The sequence below is a fragment of the Phlebotomus argentipes genome, unplaced genomic scaffold (genome assembly GCF_947086385.1).
Source record: "Phlebotomus argentipes unplaced genomic scaffold, Phlebotomus argentipes genome assembly contig_2, whole genome shotgun sequence".
Classification (NCBI taxonomy): domain Eukaryota; kingdom Metazoa; phylum Arthropoda; class Insecta; order Diptera; family Psychodidae; genus Phlebotomus; species Phlebotomus argentipes.
Genome location: NW_026776162.1, coordinates 430,982 through 438,291, shown reverse-complemented (window position 1 = coordinate 438,291; position 7,310 = coordinate 430,982). Strand labels below are relative to the sequence as shown.

Sequence of the window (7,310 nt, the reverse complement as noted above, 5' to 3'; positions counted from 1 at the left end):
TGTTCGTGGACTCGCTGAGGTTCAACCATGAGGATCAGAGGCCAAGGGTGGACAAAGTGGAGCGGAAGCCGCCGAAGCGGAACTTCTCGGCGCCCGTGGGGGTGATCGAGGAGGAGCCAGACTCCCTGGAGACGGTCATCAGCAATCCGTCGCTCCTCCCGCTCACCATCGTGCCGACGCACGCCAGCGGACTCAGCCGCCTCGGGCGCTGCGGCAGCCAAAAGTGAGTAAATCACCCAGAGACCATTTCACACCTCATGCTTCGATGGGGGGCGATTGGCGCTAATGCGCGCGACAAATAATGTGGGAGATTTTCGGGGGCCTCGCGCGCGTTTCGCATCTGCCGCAGCAGTGGTCCGCGATGACTTCTACCGAAGCAGCGGGTGACTTGAGGTGTGACGATCGGGATTTGCTGCCACGCGAGGCCAAGTCCAAGAAGAACGTCTCGATTAACAATGAGACCTCTGCGTCACCCGGTGGTCACGTTTACTCCACCCTGCGAACGCCCAACGGGACAGTTCTGCGCCGGTGAGTAATGGCCAGTGTGCTCCGGATTGTGGATTACGCAACGCCTTTGCAGGTGCCACTTTCGCCTGGGGGACTTCAAGTCCCACAAGAAGAGGTGCGTGCTCAAGAATGGGACCTGCAATGTCATCATTTCGCACGTCCGCAGGAGGAATTTCACCTTCTTCCTGGGCGATATGTTCACCACACTTGTCGAGTCGAAGTGGAGATGGACTCTGCTGATCTTCTCCATGAGCTTCATCGCCTCTTGGATGGCATTCGCTCTGCTGTGGTGGTTGATCTGCCACACTCACGGTGACTTTGAGCCCTTTCACCTTCCCGATAAGCAAGGTATGCCCTCCAAATCACTTCACTCTCAATCCGACGGCCTAACGATGCGTTCTTCATCCCCGAATCAGAGCAGTTCAAGTGGACTCCCTGTGTCTACAACTTGTACGACTTCCGCTCGTGTTTCCTGTTCTCCATCGAGACCCAGACCACGATTGGTTACGGCGTGAGGACGACCACTGAAGAGTGTCCCGAAGCGATCTTCCTCATGTGTTTGCAATCGATCTTCGGGGTCATAACGCAAGCCTTCATGGTCGGCGTGGCGTTCGCAAAGATGGCTCACAAGGGCAATCGTTCCCAGATCTTCCTCTTCTCCAAGTTCGCCGTGATCAGCCAGAGAGAGGGCAATCTCTGCCTCATGCTGCGCATGGCGGACATCCGAAAGAGTCGCATCACCAACGTCAGCATCAGGGCTGTTCTCTTGCGCTCACGAATCTCAGCCGAGGGTGAGAAGTTGGAGGAGTTCCAGGATGAGCTGAAGCTCCAGATTGACGAATCCTCTTCCACTGGCATCTTTCTCATGTGGCCAGCTGTGCTGTTCCATCGCATTGACTCCTCTTCGCCACTCTACAGCCTCACCCCGGGAACACTCATGCGCGATCGCTTCGAGATCGTGATCATCATCGAGGCCACGATTGAATCCACGGGACTCACCATTCAAACCCGCACGAGCTTTCTGAACAGCGAAATCCTCTGGGGTCACAGATTCGACTCCATTCTCTTCTACAATCGCGAATTCCAGTGCTACGACGTCGACTATTCCCGCTTCAATGAGACCTTCGAGGTGGAAACTCCCCTATGTTCCGCTGAGGAAATCGACGAGTTCCTGAACTTGTGAGAACGGATAATAAATGCCCGTGTTTGTCTGGTTGATTCGCAGTTTGCTCCCGCGATGGTCTCAATAGCACATTATAAGCAATTAACACCTTGTTGTTTGCCAGCGACACTCTCTGTGTGGGATCACAAGATCACCGAGCGCGGAGAGAGATCAACTCCTGTGCGCCCAGCGTCGAACACCTGCCAATCAGTCTGTGTCGAGCCATCGACGAAGTCACAGCGCCGGCTATCAAGTGGGTAGCAATTGCTTGTCCGCATTATCAGGAGATTATCAGTGACCTGCCGAAATCTCAGTGATGAAGACGGACTCCGTGAGCGATCAGTCGCTCCTCTCCTCACCCTGGGATCACCATCTGCCGCACATCGTCATCTCCACGCAGAGCGATCTCACGCCATCGCCCTGCTCCCTGTCGCCAGGCACGCCCAACACCCCTTGCAGGACCCCAAATGGATCCATCAGAAGGTATCTCAATTGCTGCACACAGCCCAGAATTACTTCAACCTTGGTATTGAGACTCGTTGCTGCTCATTTGCATTTCCTACCCACACACAATGCAGTCGCGCTGTTGCACAGACTTCCGGAAGCATTCAGTGTGCGCTAATCTGCATCTTTCATCTTGCATTTCTCACCTCCCAGCTTTGCGCAAGATGTGTGTCTCTACCATTGACGAGTGATCGAAAAACAAGACTATTTCTGTCCAGTGACAATGTAACTTGAAGGCGAATCTTCGAGTGTGTGTGTTTACCTTATCACCACGACCGCGAAAGTCTTATCACACCTGAGCACACACACGCTGAGGGGGATCTTATTTGGGGATTGAGAGGCCCTGAAGTCTTCTCACGATTCATTCACTCCCAAAGTGTCACTGAATGACCATCGAATCTCTGGAAAATTGCAGTTTCCAGTCCCTGAAAGTCCCACCCGAAATGCTCTGTCCAAAGTCTTCCCCAAAATTGCACCGCACACACTCTCAAGCAACTCTTGTGGCTCTGGTGGGTGTTTCCCTCACGAAACTTCCGCAGTCTTGTGCGAAAAGTCGATCGTGGGCCACGATGCGACTCAATTTGAGCAATGTGACCGAGCTCCTCGACAATGAGTGAGTCACGGTGTGGGTTAAGGAACAGTGTCACTGACGGTGTGATCTCTCTTCCTGCTGCAGAAGCCGCAATTTCCGCCCAGGGACCACGAGGCGCTTCCGCAGGCGAGCAGTGTTTAAGCACGGCGAGGTGAATGTGATTCAGTCGAAGCTGAGCAGGAGGAAGCTGAGATTCCTGCAGGATATCTTCACTACGCTCGTCGACACGCAGTGGCGATGGACTCTGCTGATCTTCGCGCTCAGCTTCATCCTCTCGTGGCTGGGCTTCGCCGTGATCTGGTGGCTCATCTGCTTCACACACGGAGACTTGGAAGCGTCACACTTGCCACCAAACCAAGGTGAGAATGATAAGGCGCGCTGATAAACTTTCGGGGAATTAGCTAATCTACTACAACTGACCCATGCAGCACATTTCTGACTGTTCGCAGTCGTAATTACTCTTCTGCGATCTCTTGGCACAATCATTCAAATTTACCCAATTTTTCTGATTCAGAATCTAGAACTTCTATAGAAAGAACGCTTAGAATATTCGTAAAGCAATTCTATGTGGAATTGCATGCACGCTTGAAATAATGTGTGTAATTTCGCACAGTCACGACGTCACGCCAACCTTATTTAGCTAATATCAAAACAAGTATTAAAATGGAAAGTCGGTGAATGTGACAACATCCTCGTAAAATTAGGGTATTTGCAAAATGCTCAGCTTTATCTCGAGCTTATCTCTTATCACCTAAATAAAATTTCTCCGACTTTTCCAGAGGAGAACAATTGGACTCCGTGCGTGTACAACATCTTCTCCTTCGCCTCGTGCTTCCTCTTCTCGATTGAGACTCAGCACACAATCGGCTATGGCTTCCGGACGACCACTGAAGAGTGTCCAGAGGCGATCTTCATGATGTGCATGCAGTCGATTTATGGCGTAATGACACAGGCGTTCATGGTGGGAATTGTCTTCGCCAAGATGACTAGACCGAAGCACAGATCCCAGACTCTGCTCTTCTCCAAGAACGCCGTCATTTGTCAGCGAGATGGAGAGCTGTGTCTGATGTTCAGGGTGGGAGACATGAGGAAGAGTCACATCATTGGCGCGAATATCAGAGCGCAGTTGATTAAGTGTCGCACCACGAAGGAGGGCGAATTCTTCCAGCAATTCCAGACAGAACTGGCTGTGGGCACGGACGGATGCGCCTCGGATCTGTTCTTCATCTGGCCAATGATTGTTGTGCACAAGATCGACGAGGAGTCGCCTTTCTACACGATGTCCGCGTCGGATATGCTGCAGGAGCGCTTCGAGATCGTCGTGATTCTGGAAGGCACTGTCGAGTCTACGGGCCAGAGCACTCAGACGCGATCCAGCTATCTGAATACTGAGATCCTCTGGGGACACCGCTTCGAGTCTGTGGTGTCGTACAACAAGGAGCGACAGAGCTACGAGGTGGACTACAGGCGGTTCAATGAAACAGTCCAGGTGGACACGCCGCTGTGCTCTGCCAAGGAACTCTCGGAGTTCTGCAAGTACCAGGAAGACATTGGCAGCGCGACGAAAGGTGAGCACGTGGAGCTTTTTGTGCCTCCGTGTCCGTAAATTTGCTCTTTTATCACAGAGGATGGGCCACGCTTTCATTTGGGACACCCAACAGATCAGACGGACGCTTAGAGCACGTGAACAGTCTTCAAGATGCTTTTCCACACGCGAATCTCTCTCTCAATCATCTTGTATGTTGTCTCTCAGTGTGTTTTTTTGCTTTACGCTGTCATACACAGTGATCATGAGTGATACATTAGTAACTTTTTGCTTTCTCCTCCGCAGAATTCCATTGCGGCATTGGCGGAGCATCACCGATATTGTCACAAAAGCCGCGGCTGCCGCTGCTGATGGAGAATCTTCGGCAGCTGCCGCAAGCACGCTCTCAGTCGCACAGTCATCTGCCCAGGACGCGCCACTTCGATACAGATTCCATACGATCGCATCCAGAGTAGGGCGAACGCCATGAGCATCTCTCTTGACTATCTTGTGATCATGACTTCAATAAACACACTCAATCTGGTCACTGTCTCCTCGCTGGGCTCTGCCGAGGCTGCCACGGCGGCTGTAAATTAGTCTGTCGCGCACACATCGCGATAAGGTGATAAAACATCCCCGAGATTATTCGCTAATCCCACTCAGTGGCAGATTCCTACCACCATCAGCTCTCTGCGTCAGCGCGTCAGTCTCTTTGCGCGCTCGTGAAGATGAGTCCAAGTGCCAGGAGTGATAAGTCCAATCAGGAGGAGCGGCTTCTCAGCGCCAGCAAAGGACATCGTCCTTCAGTGGCCATTCGTCGCCAGAGACCCAGAGCAATCCTCAAGTCCGGCGACTGCAATGTCTTGCAGGAGAATCTCAGTCACCACCAGCTGAAATTCCTGCAGGACATCTTCACCACGCTCGTGGATTTGCAGTGGCGCCTCGTTCTGCTTATCTTCGCGCTCAGCTTCCTGCTTTCGTGGCTGTTCTTTGCCTTCATGTTCTGGCTCATTTCCCTCACTCACGGCGATCTCGATGAAATGCACCTGCCGCCGCTGCAGGAGGCGAATGGCTGGAGACCTTGCATCCTCAATATCTACTCCTTCACTTCCTGCTTCCTCTTCTCGCTGGAATCCCAGCACACGATCGGTTATGGTGTTCGCGCGACGACGGAAGAATGCCCAGAAGCTGTCTTTGTCACGTGCATGCAAGCGATTTGTGGAGTTCTTGTGCAGGCTTTCATGGCGGGAATTGTGTTCGCAAAGCTCACGCGACCGAAGAGTCGCTGTCAGACGCTCCTGTTCTCCCGGAGTGCGCTAATCAGCCAGCGAGATGGAGAGCTGTGTCTGATGTTTAGAGTGGGAGACATGAGGAAGAGCCACATAATTGGAGCGAATATCAGAGCGCAGCTGATCCACACGAGAGTCACTCCTGAGGGCGAAAGAATCAAGCAATACCACACGGAACTCGAGCTGAAGATGGACGATTGTGACTCAAATCTCTTCCTGATCTGGCCAGTGATCGTCACACACAAAATTAACGCTGACTCTCCACTGTTCAATCTTTCTCCCTTCGACATTATGCAAGATCAGTTCGAGATCCTGGTCTTCCTTGAGGGAACCATTGAGTCAACTGGACAGAGCACTCAGGCAAGAACCAGTTATCTGAACACTGAGATTCTCTGGGGCTATCGCTTCCAGGAGATTGTGAATTTCAGCCAAGAGAGTCGAGTGTTTGAAGTGGATTATTCGAAATTCAACGAGATCATCCCGGTCGACACTCCCTTCCCATCGCCAATGTCGGCTCCAATGGAGGAATTCTACCAGAGCCCATCGGAGATCTACCAGACAATAAGTGAGTAGAGTCACAGCACTGAGAATACCTTTGATGAACCGATAATCCTTTCCTCCAGGCGGCATTCCGGAGACTCCGCAACCAATTCCCAATCCGATGCATCTGCAGCTCAACAATCTCGACCACTTCATCACCAAGTTCCGCTCTCAGTCGAACTACCACATCTTCAAGGGGTCGCGACGTCCTCTCGAGTCCGTGCAGTCTCATCCGGGCATCTGTCCAGTATGACCAGGCGCCTCCACTGGCCCAGCCGAGACACACTTCTCGCCCGATTGGGAACCGGAACGCGCACAGGTGGAGCGAGAACGTTATCTCTCAAATTCTTTTTGCCACAATTTTTTGCCCAGAGCGCAGAAGAGGAAAATAAGAGCAAGTCAAGATGGCCTACATACACTTATTTGGTATTAAAATCAGTGCAAAAATTGTAATCCGCTCTTAATTGTGTGTATAACATTTCGCGGAAAGAATCTCGTGCGATGTGAGTGAGAGAGTGAGAGAGAGAGACAAGAGACGAAATATTGAAAGAGTTATAATTTCCTGCCATGTAAGGGAATTAATAATTAATTTAATGCAATTTCGGACTTTTTGGCGTCTCACTGCAGTGGCGTGTTTTTCTTAGATCGCCGATTGTCTTTTTTGTCCCGCGCACCGTACAATTCCACCCAGCAAACAAGGTGGAATTGTTGAGGAGATCCCAGCCAGAGATAAATCACTTCAGCGACGGTAATTACATTTAGTTGTAAATCAAGTCAATATTGGAGTCAATTTGGAGGAGTTGGTGCCGCGCATAAAAGTGATCTCGATTCCTCAAAACTCGTCCAATTTTTGCCACGCCAATTTCCTCAACTTGGTGACATTTAAGCGGCCGGTGATCAGTCTTGGCGATCTTAATGAGATGCCTTTAATCGACGTATCAGCACAAGATCGTCCATTATCGCGGTCAGCACGTGACCAAATTTAACGAGCCAACTGCGGAGGATGATGGCAAGAAACGAGGGTGGGAGTTGAGCCGGTGGTCAATTGGATTAGCTAGATAAACACTGGGATAAATGTTTGATGAGATATTTTATGATTAGAGGTCGCATTGAGAGAAGATCACCTGAGCAAGCAGCTGAGATTCTGGTAATGCAGGCAGAAGGCAGTAAACTGTGTTTAGAATAAGACAA

General features: G+C 51.1%; 3 protein-coding genes across 4 annotated transcripts; all 3 read left to right on the top strand.

Moving 5' to 3' along the window:
* The first annotated feature begins 361 nt into the window (after window positions 1-361).
* On the top strand, window positions 362-1,967 carry LOC132264808 (G protein-activated inward rectifier potassium channel 3-like). The gene is made up of 4 exons (XM_059765130.1): window positions 362-528; window positions 581-855; window positions 924-1,686; window positions 1,820-1,967. The coding sequence occupies exons 1-4, from the start codon at window positions 362-364 to the stop codon at window positions 1,965-1,967; spliced, it is 1,353 nt and encodes a 450-aa protein (XP_059621113.1).
* Window positions 1,756-4,833, top strand: LOC132264703 (G protein-activated inward rectifier potassium channel 3-like). 2 transcript variants are annotated; one of them, XM_059764990.1, is made up of 5 exons: window positions 1,756-2,152; window positions 2,850-3,124; window positions 3,545-4,333; window positions 4,391-4,517; window positions 4,597-4,833. In XM_059764990.1, the coding sequence occupies exons 1-4, from the start codon at window positions 1,986-1,988 to the stop codon at window positions 4,441-4,443; spliced, it is 1,284 nt and encodes a 427-aa protein (XP_059620973.1). In that variant the 5' UTR covers window positions 1,756-1,985; the 3' UTR covers window positions 4,444-4,517; window positions 4,597-4,833. The 2 variants fall into 2 exon arrangements, with proteins under 2 accessions (XP_059620973.1, XP_059620972.1); XM_059764989.1 differs by having other exon boundaries at window positions 1,757-2,152; window positions 4,391-4,502.
* Window positions 4,834-4,924: 91 nt separating this feature from the next.
* Window positions 4,925-6,711, top strand: LOC132264702 (G protein-activated inward rectifier potassium channel 3-like). Its single transcript, XM_059764988.1, has 2 exons — window positions 4,925-6,144; window positions 6,203-6,711. The coding sequence occupies exons 1-2, from the start codon at window positions 5,019-5,021 to the stop codon at window positions 6,370-6,372; spliced, it is 1,296 nt and encodes a 431-aa protein (XP_059620971.1). The 5' UTR covers window positions 4,925-5,018; the 3' UTR covers window positions 6,373-6,711.
* The last annotated feature ends 599 nt before the right edge of the window (window positions 6,712-7,310 follow it).